The sequence below is a fragment of the Phoca vitulina genome, unplaced genomic scaffold (genome assembly GCF_004348235.1).
Source record: "Phoca vitulina isolate PV1807 unplaced genomic scaffold, GSC_HSeal_1.0 scaffold2, whole genome shotgun sequence".
Classification (NCBI taxonomy): Eukaryota; Metazoa; Chordata; class Mammalia; order Carnivora; family Phocidae; genus Phoca; species Phoca vitulina.
This window is the reverse complement of record NW_022589705.1, coordinates 61,426,659-61,447,926: the sequence shown is the minus strand read 5'-3', so window position 1 is coordinate 61,447,926 and position 21,268 is coordinate 61,426,659. Positions and strand designations below refer to the sequence as shown.

Below are 21,268 nucleotides of genomic sequence, written 5' to 3'. Positions count from 1 at the left end.
AAAATCTTAAAAAAAGAAAAAGCAAAGAAAAGAAAGGAATCGGGTAAAATCTGTCCAATAATGGCAGCCATACACTTAAGTTTCCTTTGAAAGGATAGTATTGAAGCACTTATTCAACTTTTCTCTGATCTCTCATTAACCATAGCATGAAAATAGAATGAATTTCAGCGATAAAGTACAATACACAATATACTTAAAAGTTTGATTTGCATCTGCCCTAAAAGAGCATCTTATACCATTCCATATAAGTGGAACAAAAGAATTATTTTCAAACTTGCCTCAGTATCAACACAGTATTTTAAAATGCAGCATAATTATCTGTATGGAAAATATCAGTTTCAATTTGCCTTTTTTCCCTTCTTATTGGCAGTCAACTCAAAAGAAAAGAATATAAACTAAAGGTTTACCTAATAAATTGTTTATTTATGAAGGCTTTATGCTAGGAAAAACCTTACCAACAGTACAGCTGTCTTCAAGTACCACATCAACATTTCTGTCTCTGTACTCAACCCTGAAGTCCAGCATCCGAGGTTGCCGTTCTACAATTTGCCTAGATGGCATTACAGGTCGAAATGCTGAAGAGGAAGAGGGAGCAGGAACTGAAGCTGGGTGACTTGGATCAAATGCAGGTCCTGGTATAGTCTCACCTCCATAGTCACTGAAATATTGACATAGAAAGAAAGATTATCATCAACCAAATCATTACAGATTACCACTAAGGACCCATTCCATATTTGGCTTGTGTTGGTCTTCCAATCAAATTTACCTACCTGTGCATCAAGGCCTAACTAAAGTTTTACTTCCTCCATAAAATCTTTCCTAGTGACTGAAAGCCAAATTACTCTCCCTCCCATCCCTGCCTTTCTATGTCTATTAGCAGTATCATACATATAATTTAGCATTTAATCAGAGTTTTGCCTTATGTTGTTATGATGTTAGTAAAACATTAATTTTGAATTAAGAACAGTGTCTTCTTCATTCACGTTCATTTGCTTACTGAAACATTATTTGATTAACTCTACTTTCCAAAAAACTCAGAAATTTACCATCCTCAAACCTCCATTCTATCATACTCCTCAGTCTTAAAAGATAATTTTTTTCCTGCTTTGCATAGAAAACAGATGCCATCAAGATGAAATTCCCTTACTTTTTTGACATCAAATCCACAAACTAAGCTGCATATGTACTCTTTTTTCTCTTTCTATAAAACAGAGGCAACATCATTCTAAAACCATCTTCTAATTAGCTTTACATTATGGTATGCTTTTCCTTTCCAGTATCTTCAACATCTCCTTCTCTTCTGGATTCTTCGTAATAACATTTAAACATGTTTAAGTCTTAAAAAATAAAAATAAAATCTTTGTTCTGCTCACTTAATAGTTATCTCATTTCTAAAATGGGAAAATTAATTATATTTGTAGGGATTAAATCAGGTATTTACATGAAAAGCTTAGCACACTGCCTGGTACCTAGTAAGATCTCAAACGTCAAACTCAGTATATCCAAAGTTTAACTCATTAATGTTTCCCGAAGCCTGATCCTCCCTCCGTTGTTCCTCATATTAGCTACCCAAGCCAGAAACTTCGGGCATTATCCTTGATACCTTCTTCTCTCGCAACTCCCATATCTAGTCAGTCCTTTCAATTTTACCTCCTAAATATCTTTTAGTTAAGTCATCCACCTTTCCCCTTTGAAGCTGACACCCTAGCGCAAGCCGCGAGCACCTCTTACATGGACTGATGGAACAGCCTCCTAACTAATCTCTCTGAATGTTCCTTTGCTCCCCTGCATGTCACTCCTTACCACACAAAAATGAAATTATAGAAATGTCTTCATGTCATTTTCTTCAATATTCCCCTCTGCTCTTCATACAGAGCTAAAGAGGCGTATAAGACCCTATATGATCCAAATCCTATCTACCTCCCCACCCTTAGCTTGTGCTAGGCTATCTCCAATCTCTCTTTTAACAGCCATTAACAGCCTTTCATTTCTTCCGTCTCACCTTGATCCTTCCCATTTCATAGGGGAACACAGACTATTCCTTCAAAGAATATTCTTTCTTTCCCATCTCATCCCAATATTCCATCTTTCTTCTAGCTAATTATATTTACCCTTCATATCTCAGATTGAATCTTTTTCAACTCAGAGCATGTTTTACTACCTCAGACTGGTTCTAATTCCTCACCACTACCAATTATAATTGGTATTAATCATTTGACATTTAGGACCCCCCAGAGAATATAAGTTCCACAAGGGCAAAGTTCACATTTGTGTTTTTAATGGCTGTATCCTCTGCCTGGAGCTCAAGATTTTACAGAGAAAGTACTTAAATATTTAACAAACTAACGAGTAAAGGAATAATTATTAAAGAATTTGGTTTAATTTACATATATAGTCACTTTTTTTCCCCTCACTGGGAGGAGTAAGGAAGAAGAGAACATAAGGAATGCTTCCACTGAAACATCATTTTGTATATATGTTCCACCACCACCAAACTACAAGCTCATTTCTAAAACATCTTTTTTCTCACCCTAAATTTAAGGGAAAACAACAGATTGGGAACCTGAACAAGAACAACAAAAACAAGAACAACCAAAAACACACAAATAAGCACTACTGATACCAACAAGCCAGGAAAAAATATTTACATTTACTTCACACTATTGCTCTGATTAGTGTTTACCAAATTTAGATTACAAAATTGATTTTTGTGAGTTGTGAGCGTCTTTTAAAGAATAGGATAGGATAGGATAGGATAGGATACAAATGATCAGTACATGGCACTTAATAATTAGGACCAAGTATTGTTTCCCAAAACTTTTGATTCTGATACATATTTGCATATGTGTGTTTTGGATTCCAGGTATTTCTCATTGTACCTCATAGCCAAGAAAGTGTGAAAATGATGAGAGTTCAGATACTCTAGTAATCACTGATCCAAAGACAAAAACCTACACTTTCTCCCAGTTGTTAAGATTCAAGAAAAGTAATCTTAGAAGTAAGACATGGAAAAGAAAATGTCCAAAGCAGGAAAGACTATCACTATTAGAATCCAAACTGAATATCTATGAAGAGAATGTGTGCAATATTTCATCTCTCAATTTTGTCACAACTTCTCAGAACCTCGGAAAAACAGCTAAAGTTAATAGGCTGGTCCCTGACTTACTGTTTTCTTAACTACAAATTCATCCTTCTGTAGTCTATTGTGTGATGCTGGGGCTAGCATTCTGCAAAATTCTATTTGTCCTTTGGCAAACATGTTTCCCCAATAGATTCTGCAAATAGGGGATACTATTAGATAGAGATCGTGTTACAAAGAGAGGAGGAAAGCCTTCCTTCTTCCTATTTGCATATACGTCTATCAGTATCATCCTGTAGCTTTCAGTCTCCTCCTGGCTTTTTTCAGTATTCATATAACCAGCTTCTTGACATCCCCTCAGACACCAATAGCAGCTAGACAGTGTGCATTCCACAGCGGCCTGATCCTCACTCAGGTCCAAGGGACTCCTCGGAGCTTCAAAGTTCTGTTAATCCCTTTGACCTAGACCTAAGAGTGGTAACTTCCTGAAGCAGCTATTATACATAGGTTACTTCAGTTTTACTTTTTTGCTCTTTTAGTCTTCCACACCTGTGTAACCAATCCTACACTAAACTTGAAATACCCAAAATTTTTTTTTGGTAATGGAGGTGTCCCAGAAACAGGATTCAGGAATTGGTTTGATTACGTCCTTGACCTTCAATACACTGATGAGCTCCTTGCCAATGGAAAATGAGATACTAGTGATCATGCACTGGCATAATGATTAATTGAATTACCACTTATAGTTCATTATGATCACATACCTATTAAAACAAGTGCCTAGGGGGACAAATGACTATTTGACTTGGCCATTACGGTAGTAATAATAACAATAAAGACCTTGAGCTGGCTGCTTCTGGAAAGCTTAACAGAAGAAAATGACATACTTTGGGTTATTAACTTTCAGTTCAAGCCATGATAAGAAAGCTAGAGCTTTTGAAGTAGCACTTTCTTATTTCCCGTCCTCCAGGTATGATCCTACTGAGAATCAAACACAAAATTTAATTTTGCAGCTTACATAACTACAGTGAAAGCTGAGTACATATACTTTCTAAGCCTCCGTTGTGAAAATTACAGCACTGTTTTAGAAGGAGTGGGACCCTAAAATGTGGAATAGGGATACCCAAGTGGGTTCAGATGAAGGTTACAATCTTGAACCCACAGAGTCCCTCTGAACCTCTTTTGTAAACAGAAACAACTCCTCTTCCCATAACTGAAGTTAGCCTCCTCTTGCTTGAAAACTGGTAATGCTCGGGCGCCTGGGTGGCTCAGTCGTTAAGCGTCTGCCTTCGGCTCAGGTCATGATCCCAGGGTCCTGGGATCGAGTCCTACATCGGGCTCCTTGCTCAGCAGGGAGCCTGCTTCTCCCTCTCCCACTCCCCCTGCTTGTGCTCTCCCTCTCTCTCTCAGGTAAATAAATAAAATCTTAAAAAAAAAAAAAAAACTGGTAATGCTCTTACTTGGACCATTGCCTTGAAAAGAGATGCCTGTTGTCGAAACCTACCCCCACCATTCCTTACTGCCTCTAAAATCAGATCTAGGCATGCTCCAAGAGAATAAGTACAATGTCTTAACTGAGAGAGGGCTTATATCCAAAATAATTATAAGATTTTGATAAAGCAAAAACCTAGGGAATAGGTAAGGAAATGAATTTGAAGTGAATTTGACCAAAAGAGTTTGGATAGGGCCAAATATAACATGTTTGCTTAAGCAGCTCTAAGTCCTCTAATAGTTTGCTTGTTGACTGAATGAAACTTAAGTCCCAAAGGAGTCTACATTTAATGAGGATGAAATGCCCAAACTTTCCTGGCAAAATGTAGAAGAAATCCAGATGCTTAGAAAAATAAGAATGCTCAAGTGGATTTACCATGCACAATCTGAACATACATACATCCTCCTACTACATCATCCATGAGGTCCCAGAGGACATTGCACTAAAGCATTAAGAAATACATTAGCAAGGGGAGAGGGGAGATCTGCATTCTTGAAAAATTGTAGTGGCTGTCTTCCATGGGTCGGGAATGACATGAGAAGATGACACCACTGAATAAGTTTCCTTAATGGGCATGAGATCCCAAAGTGCTCAGGTCAAATGGCAGAATTTAGTAAGAAAAAGGTGGGAGCAATTATGTTAATGGACAGCATAGACAAGAAGTGGCAATCAGAAGATTTCAACCTGCAGAGATCTTTAGAAGTGTTTAACTGAACATAATTATTTTTCTTCTTTGAGAGGGAGAGCAACCACGGTGGGGGAGAGGGACAGAGAGAAAGGGAGAAAGAGAATCCTAAGCAGGCTCCACACCCAGCCCCACAAAGGGCTCAATCTCATAGATTCTGAGATCACAATCTGAGCTGAAATTAAGAGTTGGACGCTTAACCAACTGAGCCACCCAGGCACCCCAGAACATGATTATTTCTAAGGAACCAAATTAAAAGTCAATTGACTAAAATATTACTTGATCTAAAAACATTAGAAACCCTAGACCTGATAGCCTAAAACCTAATGTCTGTAACACAATGGGCAGTCATAGTCACTCTCAGTTTCCAAACACAAGTTGTTTCAGAGACATAAAGTCCCTGATCCCCACAAAGACAATGCAACAGAGCCACACATATGCATTGGAAATTTTCCTCAGACTTTTCCTAAGAGGCCTGCAGCCATTTACTAGGGTGTTTGTGTACTGATAAAAGGAAAATATCTAAATTTTTAGGGGATTACTAGATGCTAACTCTAAACTGATATTAATTCCTGGGGATATAAAAGTGGAAGATTATGGTGGTAAATGAAGTTTGGGCCCAAATCCACACATACCATGTTCAAACAATCTGTCAACCTACCCTGCAATTTCTTCTCCAGGTTCTGAACGCATAACCGAAAGAGACATACTCAGTAACCGGCAGACATTCTATATTGACTTCCTGATCCGTAGAGTTAGGGTTACTATGTAGGAAGGGTTAGTAACAGGAAGCAACTGATCTTGTATATACTTTTTTTCTCTATATTAATTTGCAATCACCAAGACAAGCATTTTATTTTTACCCAGCAAGGTAAACAATATACCTTCACTGTCTTTTTCAGAGGATTACATCAACTCTCCTGCTCTCGAGCATAACAATCTAGTCTGGAGAGATCTTGATGACCTAGACATTCCACAAAACAACATTACATTGATAACAATGTGAATTGATCCTGAAGAGAAGAGTAGCAAGTACTTGGGTGCTTTGATAAGACACATGTATGATAGAGAGTAGAAGATACGTGCCACAAAAATGCAGGGACCTGCCACCTTGGTGAGGTTTCTGGGGTCCAGTGATCAGAAGCAATCAGGGTAAAAGGCCAGTTGCTATATCTTGCACTTCCCATTGATAATAAGAGATAACTAAGTTAAATGATGAAGAAAAGATTTGGACGGGGAAAGGAAAAGATGTTTATATAATATACATGCTCATACCAACCAAAAACAAACTGCTAAAGCATTACAGCCCCCAAAGATAACCCAGGAAGACAGTAGTGAAAGAAAAGCCTCCTAATGGGGAGAACTTGGGATTGTACCACAGGTTGACTTTTTCATTTAGAAAGAGACTGCTTGAGGTACAAATCTATTTGAACCATGGACAACAGACAATAGGTTGGGCAGCTGATCAGGACTTGGAAAAAATAAAAGAAAAATTGGGTGACAAGGGAATCTGGGGAAAAGATATGAAAACGGAACTTCAGAATGGACACAAAATGTGAATATATGTTTCTGAGGGGGATGTTGCCTACAGGCTATCCACTGGAAAAAAAGACTCTCAATGTGCATAAGATGACATTGTTCTATTGATGTAAGTCAGCTTACATTAATTATGTATTAATTGCATTAATATATAATGTGGCCATGCCAATAGGAGTGGAGATTAGACATAGATACAACATCAATTCCCCCTTATCAAGTCTGAATCTGGCTAGGGAAACTACCAAGTGTCTACACTGCAAACAACAGAGACTAATACTGAGTCCCCAATATGGCATCATTACTTAGGGATCTGGTAATGGATCATTTCTATCATGGAGGAGGAAGCAATATGTTCTCCCTTAAAAAGATACTTTTCTGGATATGAAATTGACTTCTCTGACAGCAATACTTCTGCCAGCACCACCATTCATGTACTGAGGGAACGCCTTACTGATCTAAGGCTTCAAACACAACACTGGTTCTAATCAAGGAACTCATTTCACAGCAAAAGAAGTGTAGTGCTGGTATCATTCGTATATACTGTCAGCCAGAAGCATCTAGTTGTCAGAACAGTGAATTGTCCTGCTGAAGACAGCTGGGAGACAACATACTCAAAACTTGGGTCTCCACCTTAAAGGATGTAGTGTATGCTTTATACCAGTGACCAAAACACAGTGATATTTCTCATATTGCCAGAAAACATGGGTATGAGAATTAAGTGTCAGTAGTGGTTCCTTTTATTACTCCTAATAACTTAACAGAATTTTTGCTTCCTGCTACTTTGGGCTCTGGTGGTTTAGAGGTCATGGTTCCCAAGTATGTAATGTTTCCACAATACTTTTCATAGAATTAGAACCTGAGAGCGCCAGTTGGCCATTTTCTACTCTTCATATTACTGAATCAACTAGCAAAATAAGCGGGTACGAAGTGAGGTGGGAGGTCCTGATTACCAAGAAAAAACTGGGTTGCTGCTATACAATGGACTATTTTCTGAGGCATTTCCAATTATGAGTTAGTGGAAAACTACAGCCAATTTAAAAAAGGCAGACCCACTGAGGATTCTGACTATTTCAGAATGAATGTTTGAGATGTCCCACCAAGTAAAGAAACTTGACTATCTGAGTTGCTGGCAGAGGGAATATAAAGAGTGGAAGAAGAAACTGGTAAATATTAATCATGGCCTTATGACCAGTAACAGTAACAAAAATGTAGCACCACACAAGTGTGTGCACAGACACACACAAAATTTTCTTCTTACAGTTTTGCACATTGATCTTAACACCAGTGACCTAGCAGTGACATTACTCTAACAATGACACCCACTTTGTTTTAGCATCAGCCACTGGTGTTAGCTTCTAGCTTCTTTCAATACTTCAAAACAAGCCTCTGCATCCTGCAGAGGTACCAGTATCAGCTGAGCAGGACTTCTTTCTCTTATGTCTAGGGTCAAGTTGCTAGGGCCCTTCCTCTGGGCTTCAAAGTCTTGTTAACCTCAATCTCTCCCAATCACTTTCCTTTTTTCTTCTAATACTAGGAGTGACTTTGTGCCTTTTAGTGGTTAGCAGGGAGCTCTCCCAGACAGACCTGTCCTAGAGCAGGCTTCCTGCAATACCCTGGACCCAGTCCACACAGTCCGGGTTGTGCCCACCCTACTCAGAGGATGCTGCAGCTGTAAATCTTCTCTTGCCCTATGCACCTTTCCTCAAGCATAGCAGGACCACCCCACCCACAGCTGGGCCTGCCTGCTAGTCCAGCTGTTTCCTGACGTCATTATATCTGAATTGTCTCAGTATTCCCTTTTTGCTCTTTCAACCTGCTCCACATCTCTGGAACTGATTCCCTATATGAAATTCCCTGTGTTTGAAACACTCTAGTGTGCCTTTTTTTTTTCTTTACCAAACCCTAACTCTAGGAGACAGTTTAACATTTCTAATCATAGCAGGCTATTTGGTGTGTTGTCAACCCAAGAGAATATTTTAGAAAGTTTTCACTTGAGAATTTTCTTATTGGCTATAATTATTTTATTTCAAGATCAATAAAAAATAATGAATTTACAATCCAAAAAAAAAAGAGAGAGAAAAAGAGAGACTACCAGTTAATGATCCTATCAATTTTGACTAATAGTCAATGGTATCCATAGAGTACAAAGACATCCAAAATTGTTGACTAAAAAAAAAAAAAAAAAAGGTATTTTTAAGACTTTTCATCTATGAAGATACCATTCTATAATCTGATCTATTCACTATTCTTTTCTAGTTAATCAATAATTAAAAAAAAAAAAAGACACTGATTGGCAAGGGAAACTCTATGGAGAAATCTATTTTAGATCTAAAGGTCAACTAAAGGAGTGTATTTATCCTCAGTCAACTTTGCTCTACAAACCACACATGTCATTGGAAGGCAATGAACAAAGCAAACAGAAACTCTGTACATGTTTATTTCAATTTTTAAAAATCCATCCCAAGGTAAAATTTCTAGGTACAAAAACAAACAAAAACATGTATGTGTTTTAAAGATAAATTTGTCTTTAGAAAAAAATCAGATTCTTAAATGAGCATCAGAAAAGAAAATAAATAGAAACTAACTGACCAAAATGGATATTATCTGTATCAAAAACCTCAGCATTTATATATTCTGAAAACCTAACAGCAAATAACTAGAAAAAAATGCCTAGTCTTCTCTAGGTTTCCTCAATGAATTAAACAATGGACAAAGAAACATACAGACTGTCTGGGTCAAAAAAATAAATATGAGTTGACAAATACTACCCACTTAGTCAATGAGGAAAATTATACTACTGATTCATAAAATTTTTAGAAAATACAGCATGTGCTGTCTACTAACACAAGTAATTCATTAGCACTTCCTTCTAACAATAACTGTCTCCAAAAATAATGTTTAAAAAGGCTCTGGACAATATGCGAAATAAAGTATTATACCAAGATGTAGTAAATAAACATGCACACATTTGATGTTCTATGACTGAATGGCTTACATTTATGACAGCATAAGTCACACAGTATATAAAATGTTGTATTAGCAGTATGTCTAGTGAAATAAGCCTTGGAGGATGAGGCAGAAGACTTGCTTATATCCTGACTCCATCAACATCATGCTGTATCATCTGGGCCAAGTCATTTCATGCCTTATTCTCTCTACCTATAAAATGAGGGATAATAATATCTGCCTTTACTTGCTTACAACTAAAATAGTAACTGTAAAACAAAGCTATGGGAGAAAGATCTTATACACATGTATTAAATTCCAACTTTTTTACCCAAAGGAAAAAAATCTTTTAAAAAAAGGTATGACATGACTAGTTTGCTGACCCTGAATAGGGCAGAGTGGTATCAAAAAATGCATGGCTTTTAAAATGAGACAATACAGATTTCACCATGTACTACACTTGTGAGCTTGGACAAAACTATGTAAACTCTCTAACCTTAAGTTTCCTCACTATGAAATATGAACCTCTTAAGGGTTACAGTAAGTATTAAATGATGAAAAATATATCAATTACCTAGCACAGTGCCTTAAGCATTTAAAAAATGTTAGTTTCTTTGCTTTGAACTTTATGGGAACATTAAAAACCATATTCCCACTTTTGAATTCACACAAAAATCTGATTTCAAGAAAAGCTATAAAGCACAGGGATTGGGCTCTTCTCCATCCAAAAATAATTCATATTAAAAAATCTTTTTAGTAGCTCTTTCCTCTGTTGAAGTATGAACCGACAAATTAAGAGTCAGCTGCATTCACAGACTACACTACAAAAGTCAAACATACAAAACAAAAATCCTTTTAACTACCTACATATACCATTCCTACTATTAAGTCTTCCACTTTCAGTGTTAAGCCAATGAGAAAGCAACAAAGAGCTCTCTTTCATTTTCCTCTGGTTAGGAGATACACAAGAGGAATTTTCAGTTACGTCAAGTCCACAGTGATTTCAAACCTAAATAACAAAGTTAGGAAGGGAGAGAATTGAAGACTATTGCTAGATACAACCGATTTTCTTCTATGCACATATGATTCATTCCTTTAATTAAACAAGCAAACAAAACAAAAACCTACTCTGATGAATGTTAAACTCCAAATTTTATAGTTTTAGAAATCAATTTAGTGCTGAATCTCTACTTATAAAATATTAAGCAAAAAGTACCATTAGTGACAGGAGAGATGGGATGTTTCCAGGGATGAGGAAATTTCTAGAGTTCACCCACAGCAAAATACTGTTAATTTTAAGATGTATCCAATATGTACTCAGAACCCAGAAGCTGAATCCACAAGGGTTTAACAAGCAAAAATTTTGGAACAGAAAGTGGAATAACATTTACTCAAGAATAAAACTGGAGCCATATTTAGAAGTCTAAAACTTTCTAAACCAAGAAAAAAAATGATCATAAAGGAAGTTCCTGTAATCACCTGGTTTGCTTTCTAGACAAGGGTTTCAATAAAACTAATGCTTTTGAACAACAACAACAAAAAAAAAATTGGTACAGACTCTGGAAATCAGCCACATTTACTCTGGATGAAATTTTTTCTGACAGTTTTTAAAAAATGGTGGGGAACAGGTCTATTAATTACTAAGCGTAGTACAAGTACCAAATAGAATTTGCTTCCTTTCTAAATATACACAGTTTCCTATAAAGTATAGCACATTTTGCAGTTCATGGTGAATTTTTTGATGGTTTTGCAACAGCACTTTTCTTCCTCTCCAAAACAACCTCAGTCCTAGTCTGCTGTTTCTGTTTGCCTCATCTGCACTTAGCAGATCATGCTTCAGTGACTTAGAAATCCTAGCCACCAAAATTCAAGCCAAAGTTTGAATTGAGAAGAGAGGGGGGAAAAAATCAAGTAATTAAACTACACTTGGAAGGGGGAATGGTTTTACCTCCTATGACTCTATAGTGTCCTCTTTTAATCCAAACCAGTCTCCAATTTTAAGGAAAGAAAACTTATGAAAAGTTATTTCTAATTTAAGGAATTATTTTGTAACTTATAGTTCTCTTGGCATCATCTTCCAATTTTACCCTCCGGCAATGACACAAAACCACGAAGACCATTCCACATGTTAACAATGCATTCTTCAGGTGAAACAGTTCAGTGCTTTGGGAAGTTTCATCAATTAAGGACTTATTCAAATTGTTGCAAATTATCATATACTTAATTTAGAAACCAAAAGTGAAGAAAAAAACAGAATGTAGTAAGGCTGAAGATAAAGCCTGGATAGGCAGACAATAATCATGCTCTAGAGCTACAGAGACTCAGTTCCTTCCATTTTATGAATTAGAAGATGCCCTTGAAAAGCTTTTTTAAAAATAAAATAAAACCACCATTAAAAATAGTATCACTCATTTTGAAATAACCTTATACAGTTAAAAGTTGGAAACTTTAGGAAACTGATATAATAAAATTATCTGAAAGAACAGTAACTAATAGAGCTTCTACACCAAAGATCAAATGCTCTATCAAAAAGTTAAACAAAAAAATTAACAATTGTCTCTTTTTTGCTTGGCTAAATTCTCATCCTACCATTAGGCACTTTATAACATACCTTTGTAGAATGCCATTTTCCTGGGGTATTACACCATTGATAGCTGCCTGCAAACAAAAAACAGAGAAGGCCATTAAAAAAAAAAAAGAACAAAACAGAAAAATGCTCAGGGATGTGTGGGGTGGAGAACACTGTACAGGGAAATAAGTATACGTTGAAAAATAAAATTTAGGGGGTGCCTGGGTGGCTCAGATGGTTAAGTGTCTGCCTTCGGCTCAGGTCATGATCCCAGGGTCCTGGGATCAAGCCCCACCCTGCTCGGCAGTAAGCCTGCTTCTGCCTCTCCAACTGCTCCCCAGGCTTGGGCTCTCTTGCTCTCTCTGTCAAATAAATAAAAGCTTTTAAAATAATATAAAATTTAGGGGCACCTGGGTGGCTCAGTCGGTTAAGCGGCTGCCTTCGGCTCAGGTCATGATCCTGGGGTCCTGGGATCGAGCCCCGCATCCGGCTCCCTGCTCAGTGGAGAGCCTGCTTCTCCCTCTCCCTCTGCCTGCCACTCTGCCTACTTGTGCTCTCTATCTATCTGTCAAATAAATAAATAAATAAATCTTTAAAAAAAATAAAATAAAATAATATAATATAAAATTTAAACAAAATATTAAATGTTTCCTTAATAACACAAAATATTCTCTAAAATGTTTCTCTATTTACTATAATAAAACCGTATTTTAGGAAGCTAGAAAAAAAAAGCAAAACAAACCAAAAAAAAACATGCATTTGGCTTTTAATACCCCCAAATCTTGAGTCATAAAAGGCTTAATTCCACAGTCTTCATTCAAGCAAAACACTCACAAAAACCAATGTTTAAGAACGTCAGAACAAGTAAAATCAGTACCTTAAAATAATAGTTTTAACTTATTTCCTTCTTCAGATTGAGAGGAGAGAGATAAAAATCACAAATGAAAAATTCCAATAAGAATTTAAAAATGAGCTCATGGAATAAATTCATTCTTTCATGTTATAATTATTATTCTTAGTAAAAAGAACATTTAGAAAGAAAAAACGTAGAGGCAAGAGTTCTTTGATAAACACAATACCACGATTGTACCAGGTTACAAAAGGAGGCAGGAGTATCACGGGGGAAGTTTCCTTATATAAAACAATCCTGAAGTTGGTCTCTAAGCTAACAAGTCACCAGTTACTTAGAACATAGCACAGACCTGACATGATATGGACATTTTTGCAGGCTACTAAGCAAGCAGGCTGCAACATCCTGGATTGTAGGCAGTTCATTGCAGGGTAACAAAGATTCTCTGGAGGAAAAAACTTTGCCTTTCCAAATTTGCCTCTGCATCATAACAACTTCTTCCCTCCCCTTGCCCATCCAAGTCCACATCAAAATGAGAAAGAAAAAAAAAAAAAGGTAACACTTCAATGCTTTATCAGTTGCCTAGAAATCAATTCCCAAAAGGAGTTTGTGTTATTTTGTGAAACATTAACTTAAATATTTGCCAGAAGTGGGTCAAGTTTACAATGTTATTCTGTTAAATGGAAATAAAGTAGAATGTAAGATGCTTGCTATGAATTTTGAGAGTTGTAATGCTCCACTGGCAAAAACCAAAGAAAACCACAGATTAATATAGACAGTGGATTCCACAGAACCCCGACAACTCTGGAGGCTCATAAATCCTTTGAGTCAAACAAATGCTAAAATGGGTTTTCAAAGCCACATATTCAATGGAAGTATCTCTGCCTACTGCCAGATCAATTATCCCTTTTCTTTTGACAGCAATAGCTCCACATACAAATATCTCCTTTGCTAAAAAATAGAAAATAGTAAAAGAATTTTCTATGGTGTTGGAAAAGAAACAAAATACCAGAGTTTGGAAAGATTTTGTTCAAATTTTCACTCGGGAATGCCAAGGTATAATGGAAAGAATACTAAGGATTTACAAAGTCCAAGATTTGAAACCAACAAAGTCCAAGATTTGAAACCAGACTTTCCCACTTATTAATTTTATGACCTTAATATGTTCTATACTCACTGAACCTCTTTGAGCCTCAGTTTCCTCATCTGTATAATGAGCTAATACTATTTCCTCAGCCAAAATGGGCCTGTCTTTTTGTTCCTCAAAGGCATCAAGTTCTTCTATTTCTTAGGTCTTTTGAAGATACTATGTTTGTTTGAAATGCCTTTTCCCCATTTCTTGTCTGGCTAAATCTTAATCATCATAATTGAAATTTGTTAGATATACTTTTTCGAAGAATTCTTAATCAACCCCCCCCCATCTACATAGCCTTACTCTCACATAGAACTCTGTGCTTTTCCTTTATAGTAATTGTTAATTACTTATTTGGTGATTATTTGTTTTATGTCTGCCTTTCTCTGTAAGGTGTAGGCTATGTGACAGACAAGATAATAACAATTTTGTTCTTTACTTTATCCCAGTTGGCTAGCACAACACAGGCACTAAACGGCACTCGATACTTATTTGTTAAATTAATGATGCTAGAGGACTACAAAAAAAAACAAAAACAGAGGTGCCCAGGTGGCTGAGTCGGTTGAGCAACCAACTCTTGATTTCAGCTCAGGCCATGATCTCGGGTCCTGGGATCGAGCCCCAGGTTGGGCTCTGTGCTCAGCAGGGAGTCAGCTTGAGGATTCTCTCTCCCCATCTCCCTCTGCCCCTCCCCATACTCTCTCTCTCTAAAGTAAATAAATCTTTAAAAAGCAAATACAAAAACAAAAGCCACATGGTCAACACCTGACCAAGGCTCAGAAAGCTTCCTAGATGAAATAATGTCTCAATTAAGACTGAAGGATAAGCGGGGTTACCTGGGTGGCTCAGTCGGTTGAGCATCCGACTCTCGGTTTTGGCTCAGGTCATGATCTCAGGGTTGTGAGGTCAAGCCCCATGAAGGACTCCATGCTCAGCAGGGAGTCTGCTTAAAGATTCTCTCCCTCAGCCCCTCCCCCTGCTCGTGCACGTGCACACATTCTCTCTCCCTCACTCTCTCTCTCAAATAAATAAATAAACCTAAAAAAAAAAAAAAAAGACTGAAGGATAAGGGAAAAGTAGTAAGATGGGGTAGAGGGCAATACTATGCGGAAGGAACAGTGACACACCTCCACTTTCCTTTTCTAAGACCTTAGATCATGTTAAATAATGTATCTGCTTTGGGGTAGAAAGTCCCTGACCTCAACCTATTTTGTACATAAATATGTAAAATGTAATCCAGAATGATGTACAGTACAATAAAAGTATGATTTGCTAAAGGAATATAGAATAGGGAAAGAGATTTTTGTGAGGATTAAGGAAAGTTTCAGAAAAGAGATGGCATTTGATCTGGACACTGAATAATGACTGGGCATAGAAGCAAAGGAAAATTTCAGATGAGTTCAATTTTGAACATGTTAACTTCAAAGTGACAGTAGGGTATCATTTGTTTACTTAACAAATATGTATTAATTGCCAACTATATACCAAGCTCTGGGCTAGGCAATGGAGATATACTAATGGACGTAACATAGCTTGCCTTCTAGCAGGGACAAAAATATATTAAACAATTAATTTTACTATAAGCAGTTCAGGTAATATCCAAATGGAGACAAAAAGTAATTTAAAAATTCAGAGCCAGGTTAAGTAAAACAATGTATGTTTAAAGGCAAATAAAAGCAGCCCTAAAAATATTTTAATTCCCTCCCCCTAATAAGCCTTCTTCTTTGGTGAAGAGAAGTTGAGACAGAGATAGAGTCTTGAGGAATTCATACATATAAGAAATAGAGGAGAGGGGCGCCTGGGTGGCTCAGTTGGTTAAGCGACTGCCTTCGGCTCAGGTCATGATCCTGGAGTCCCGGGATCGAGTCCTGCATCAGGCTCCCTGCTCAGCAGGGAGTCTGCTTCTCCCTCTGATCCTCCCCCATCTCATGCTCTCTCTCTCTGTCTCATTCTCTCCCTCAAATAAATAAATAAAATCTTTAAAAAAAAAAAAAAAAAAAGAAATAGAGGAGAGAAAGCTAAAGACAAAAACAAAACAATAAAAATAGAAGGGTTAGATATGAGGGAAAGATCAGGAATATGTCATAGAAGGGGCAAAGAAGGTATTACAAGGAAGGATTAGACAAAACTGAAAAATGTGAGAATAGTCTAATAATATGAGGCCTAGGAGATTATTAGACATATTTTTTAAGTTTTACTAAAAATTAAATTATAAAAGGCTAAGAAATACATGGGAAATAAAGTACAACTAACTCTTGAAATAGTGTGAGAGTATAAAAATAGGAATTTCAGTATAATACTCATTATTCTCAATATAATACAGATTAGTTAATAACAGACCACCATTTTTCCAGATGTTTCTTCAGTGATGCTTCAATGATTACATCACAGCATTATGATTCGCTTTATTCTTTTTAGATTTTTATTTATTTATTTGAGAGAGTGAATGAGAAAGAGAGCATGAGTGGGGGCGGGGGGAGGGAGAGAAAGAGAGAGTAGACTCCCCACTGAGCAGAGAGCCCAAAGTGGGGCTCAATCCCATAACTCCAGGATCATGACCTGAGCTAAAGGCAGATACTTAACCAACTGAGCCACCTAGGTGCCCCATATCATCAGCTTTATTCTTATTAGCAGCCTCCTCACCTAGCCAATTTCCAAATTACTGATTACAGATCAGTAAAACTAAATACTTAATACATTTAAGTTATAAGAATTTATAAACAAATAGAAAAAGAAAATATTTAGAATTTTATGAAAATAGAAATGATAAACACATTTTCATTATATATATATAATATATATATAATCACATATATTATTAGTTGATAGAATTAAAAATATAGGCAACTCTACATATCCCACATGTTTGGGAAGCCTGTGAAACTAAGAAAATAATAAGTATTGTAATACTGGCTTTTTTTTCCAGAGGGGGAGAGGGAGACAGAAAATCTTCAGCAGGTTCCACCCCCTGCACAGAGCCTGATGCACAGCTTGATCTCAAGACCCTGAGATCATGACCCAAGCCAAAATCAAGAGTTAGACACTTAACTGACTGAGCCACCCAGATGCCCCAGTAATACTTGCTTTGTTGTGTCTATTAACCACTTTTTTCCATCTCCTAAAAATACTTAAAATATAGAAAAATACTTTCTAAATTAGTATACTCTTGTTCAATTTGAAATTATTACTCTATGGCATGTCAGAATCAAATAATTTCAAAATGCCTAAAAAATAAACTTCGGACCCACAAAGTACTAGTATTTTAGCATTCACAGCTCTGATCTTGCCATCAAGTGAATTCTTCCAACAAACCCAGACTTTCTCTCATCCAATCATACTGATCCTTTATACAGAACATTCTCTTTTCCACCAGTTCAAATTCATTCATTCTTTTATTCACTGAACAGTGTTTTAGGACCAGAGGGAAAACAAAAATGACATGTTCCTCCCGGGACAGGCAGTTACAGAAACAACTAATTCTAATGTGAAAGACAATATGGGATCATGAAGGAAGGAATGTCTACTGTTGCCTAATGGAGATGAAGACCCAGATGTGAATCATTTTCTTCAAGAAAATTTGACTCACACCACCTTTTTCTCAATGATTTTTCTTTTTTTCAAATTTTTATTTAAATTCCAGTTAGTTAACATACAGTGTAGTATCAGCTTCAGTGTACAATTTAGTGATTTAACACTTACATCACCCAGTGTTCATCACAAGTGCCCTCCTTAATCCCCATCACCTATTTAACCCACCCCCCACCTACCTGCCCTCTGGTAACCATCAGTTTGTTCTCTATAGTTAAGAGTCTGTTTCTTGGTTTGCTTTAAAAGTCTCTATGATTTTCCATTTACTTACATAGCACTCATACATCTCATTCATTCATCTGAATATTTCATTTATTCATTCCAACATTAACCCACCCAACAAATATTTAGTTACTCACCTGGAACTATTCTGGGTACTGAGGAAACAACAAAAGTAGTAGATTTAAGTGTCCATGCTAAATTCACAAAATCATCTCCCCCTCGTGTTTTTACCTTGAGTAGAGCCAATGAGAAGTTCTGGAAGAGCCCATTATTCTACAGCCATGAATTGTGGAATTTTCACCTTTTACCTTGTATGAGGATGAAACACTATCCTGTGTGTCTACTCTACTCTCAATACTCTACTACAAACAACACTATTTCAACTGACACCAGCTGTGTGGGTTTTCTACACATCAAGCAATTCTGCAACACCAGCTACGTGTCCTGCAATTTAACTCAATTCTGACACTATCTACCTAGAGACAGCATTAGATCCCACAAGTTAAGGGCTCAGTCCCACAAGCCTACTCCCCCTTCAGATGCTAAGTACAAGTCCAGGCTGTTACCTGTGCTTCTGACCTACTGGCTATAAATCAGGGGTTCCCACAACCCTCTCTTCAATTCAATTAATTTGCTAGAGTGGCTCAAAGAACTCAGGAAAACATTTTACTTATTAGATTACTGGCTTATTATAAAAGGATATAACTCAGGAACAGCCAGATAGAAGAGACACCTGGAGAAAGGCACATAGGAAGGCATGCTGAGCTTCCATGATCTCTCTGGGCACACTCTCCCTCCCCACATCTTCATGTATTCACCAACCTGGAAGCTTCCCAACCTATATTATTGGGATTTTTATGGAGGCTTCATTACATAGGCATGAACAATCACTAATTCAATCTCTAGTCCTTCTCCCCCTCCTGGAGGATGGGGGGGTAGGAATGATAGCTCCAAGCTTCTAATCATGGTTTGGTCTTTCTGGTGATCAGCCCCCATCCTGAAGCTATCCAGGAGCCAAAAGTCTCCTCAATAGAACAAAAGACACTCCTATCACCCAGGAAATTCCCCAAGGGATTTAGGAGTTCTACAACAGGAACCAAGGTCAAAAACCAAATATTAGAACAAAAGATACCACTAGATTCTTATCACTTAAGAAATTACAAGGATTTTAGAAGCTCTGTGCCAGGAACTGGAGGACAGAGACCAGTATATATTTTTTCTTTTATTTCACAGACCTCATTAGTATTATGTTAATCAAATGAGCTATAAGAAAAGGGTCCATTTTGGAATGAAACTTTCTCAGCTATGCAAGTAAAAGGCCAGAGAAACAAAAGTAGTAGATTTAAGTGTCCACACTAAATTGTAGAGTTCTAAAGAAAGACAATGAGATTATGGTGGGAAGCCAATGAGGCCTCAAAAAGATGCTTAACACCATTTTCTCCTCTTTTTTTCTGGGCAGAAAGGAAAATCTTTTTTTTTTTTTTTCCATAAATAATTACTTGATTTTCTGTAAGTATCTGTAACAGACTGTTTCCAATAATCTACTATATTTAAATTATTCTAAATGTTCTTTCAAATTCCTACTTTCCAAATATGTTAATCACTATGATGACCCTTTTCTAAGCCTTCTTCAAGTACTCTACTGTATGACTCAAAAGCTGATGACTCTTCCTTCCATTTATTATAACCTTCAAGAGAGAAATATATAAGATACTATATGAAGGCAAAAGAGTAGAAGTAATTTGAATGCCAGGGAAAAAAGCTGGGAAGGGGTGATATTTGAACCAAGTGTTAAAGCAAGGCTCTTCTGGGGTAAAAAGCTGAGTAAGAGCAGTCAGGGACAAGGGGAAAAAAAAATTGGGGGGAGTGGTAAGTCTGTTCAGGAAGTGGAAAGTAGTTTTGTGTGGCCTCAGCAAAGGTTTGGGTCAGGAAGCAATGAGGAGATAGTTGGAAAGGTAAGCAAGAGATAGATTATGAGAAGCAGTATAAATACAGGCATTAAAAGTTTTACTTAACCTGAAGATAATGGGCAGGCAACTGCTGCAACTGAAATTTGCCCTTCAGGAAGGAACATCATTTGGTCAGCACTGTGAAATACGAATTGAAAAGAGAAAATTGTTGAGAATGATGCCCAGGCTTCTGGCTTGGGTGACTGTATAGGCAGTTCCTGCTCCAGTCCTCCCAATCATCACAACTGGCAAGCAATTCTAGAGATTCCATAGCTCAAGTCAAAAATCATATCGTCATCCTCAATTCCTTTCTCTTACATTCCACATCTGACCTATGAGAAATTCTTTATTCTACCTCCAAAATGTAGAATCTGACCAATCTTTTTTATTACCACCCTAGTCTAAACCATCATCTCTCCTCTGGATTGGTATTTCAATAGTCTCCAAACTGGTCTCCCTGCTTCTATCTTTGCCCCACTTGCTTACTGCCTGTTCACACAGAAGCCAGCATGATACTTACAAATGTCAAGTCAAAACCCTTTCCCTACTCTAATGCCTTCCCATAACATCAGAGTAAAGGTCAAAGACCTCATTCTGACCTTAAAGACCACATTAGCTGCCTCCAGCTCCTTCTCTGACATCACCTTCTTCCACTATCCCTGAGGTTCACTAACTCTAGTTGCTGATTTCCTTACAATTTCCTGAACAAGTGAAATATGCTCTCACAGGGGCGCCTGGGTGGCTCAGTCGTTAGGCGTCTGCCTTCGGCTCAGGTCATGATCCCAGGGTCCTGGGATCGAGCCCCGCATCGGGCTCCCCGCTCCGCGGGAAGCCTGCTTCTCCCTCTCCCACTTCCCCTGCTTGTGTTCCCTCTCTCGCTGTGTCTCTCTCTGCCAAATAAATAAATAAAAATCTTAAAAAAAAAAAAAAAAAAAGAAATATGCTCTCACATTAAACCCCTTATACTTATTCTTCCTTCTGCCTGCAATGCTCTTCCTTCAGATATCCACATATCTCACTCCCTCACTTCAGTAAGGTTTCTACTCAAAGGTCATCTCAGAGAGACCTTCCCTAGCCATCCTATCTAAAAGAGAACTCCTCTAGCCATGCATGACACTCTACCTATTTATTTGTCTCCTTGTTTGTTATCTGTCTTCCCTCACTAGAATGTGAGACCCAAATGACTTTATTTTGTTCACTGATGTGTCCTCAAAACC

The 21,268-nt window shown here is 37.3% G+C and overlaps 1 protein-coding gene across 3 annotated transcripts in view; it reads right to left on the bottom strand.

The window, feature by feature from the left end:
* The window catches only part of FAF1 (Fas associated factor 1), a 514,999-nt gene that overhangs the window by 350,916 nt on the left and 142,815 nt on the right, over positions 1-21,268 (bottom strand). For 2 of the 3 annotated variants that reach the window (XM_032429321.1, XM_032429323.1), the window contains 2 exons: positions 12,353-12,399; positions 456-658 (listed from right to left, as the gene is read on the bottom strand). In XM_032429321.1, coding sequence (XP_032285212.1) covers positions 456-658; positions 12,353-12,399 — 250 coding nt within the window. Of the gene's footprint in view, positions 1-455; positions 659-12,352; positions 12,400-20,118; positions 20,190-21,268 lie in introns of all 3 variants that reach the window. The other variant, XM_032429322.1, reaches the window with a different exon arrangement.